The sequence below is a fragment of the Penaeus monodon genome, chromosome 20 (genome assembly GCF_015228065.2).
Source record: "Penaeus monodon isolate SGIC_2016 chromosome 20, NSTDA_Pmon_1, whole genome shotgun sequence".
In the NCBI taxonomy this organism is placed as follows: domain Eukaryota; kingdom Metazoa; phylum Arthropoda; class Malacostraca; order Decapoda; family Penaeidae; genus Penaeus; species Penaeus monodon.
The window spans coordinates 15,105,164-15,105,939 of NC_051405.1; the positions used below are offsets into that span (position 1 = coordinate 15,105,164).

General features: G+C 46.3%; 1 protein-coding gene across 1 annotated transcript in view; it reads left to right on the forward strand.

Moving 5' to 3' along the window:
- The first annotated feature begins 13 nt into the window (after positions 1-13).
- LOC119585922 (gibberellin-regulated protein 14-like) overlaps positions 14-776 on the forward strand; it is a 1,198-nt gene continuing 435 nt past the window's right edge. The window contains exon 1 of the mRNA XM_037934643.1: positions 14-127. Coding sequence (XP_037790571.1) covers positions 14-127 — 114 coding nt within the window. The remainder of the gene's footprint in view (positions 128-776) is intronic.

Here is a 776-nt window from a genome sequence, read left to right on the forward strand (position 1 = left end):
GAAACTTCAAATAATGTCGTTGATCAAGTCCACCGAATTGGCACCAACTCGTAATGCTATTACCACTAATGCACTTGTAATGCCATTACCATTACAGCAGAACCAACCACTGAACATAATCACCGAGGTTCCTGCACAGATACTTCTTTCCATAAATTCGGCGTAACAACATCGGCGGCACATTTGCTATTATCGGAACTACTCCATGATGTTTCCGTGACGCCTTCGACGGGAATCCGCACGTGTTCACTCTCTTGCCTGAAAAGTCTCCGGAGCCGTCGTTAGTTCCTTAATGCTCATATTGACTCGTCAGCAGCAGTGCCGCTGCGTTCGACCATTACAAAGGAACTCTTCGCAACTGCTAACAAGGTTTTAACTCTACGATATAACGAAGAAACGCGATCGGTGTTTCTAAGAAGATCGTTCCGCGGTTGCCATTATAGCTGACAATAACCAACACTAAAACCTTGCCAACAAAGCGGCTAACAACAATAGCCAACCCAGTCATAAATTCCAGCATCCCAACTTAGCCAACATCAGCTGCCAACTTTCCAGCAACCCAGCCAGCCAGAGCAACCAACTTCTGCCAACGACGACGGATAACTCTCCTACCAGCCAAGCCGATAAAAGCAGCCAAAAACAGCAACCAGGATTAAAACAGTCATAGAGAATCTTGACTCATTACTGTTATTTAGCCGACAACAGCATTTCGACCTAGCCGCTGCAACAGTTAACAGCTGCAGCCGCATTTCCAACCAGCAGACAGCAAAATCAGC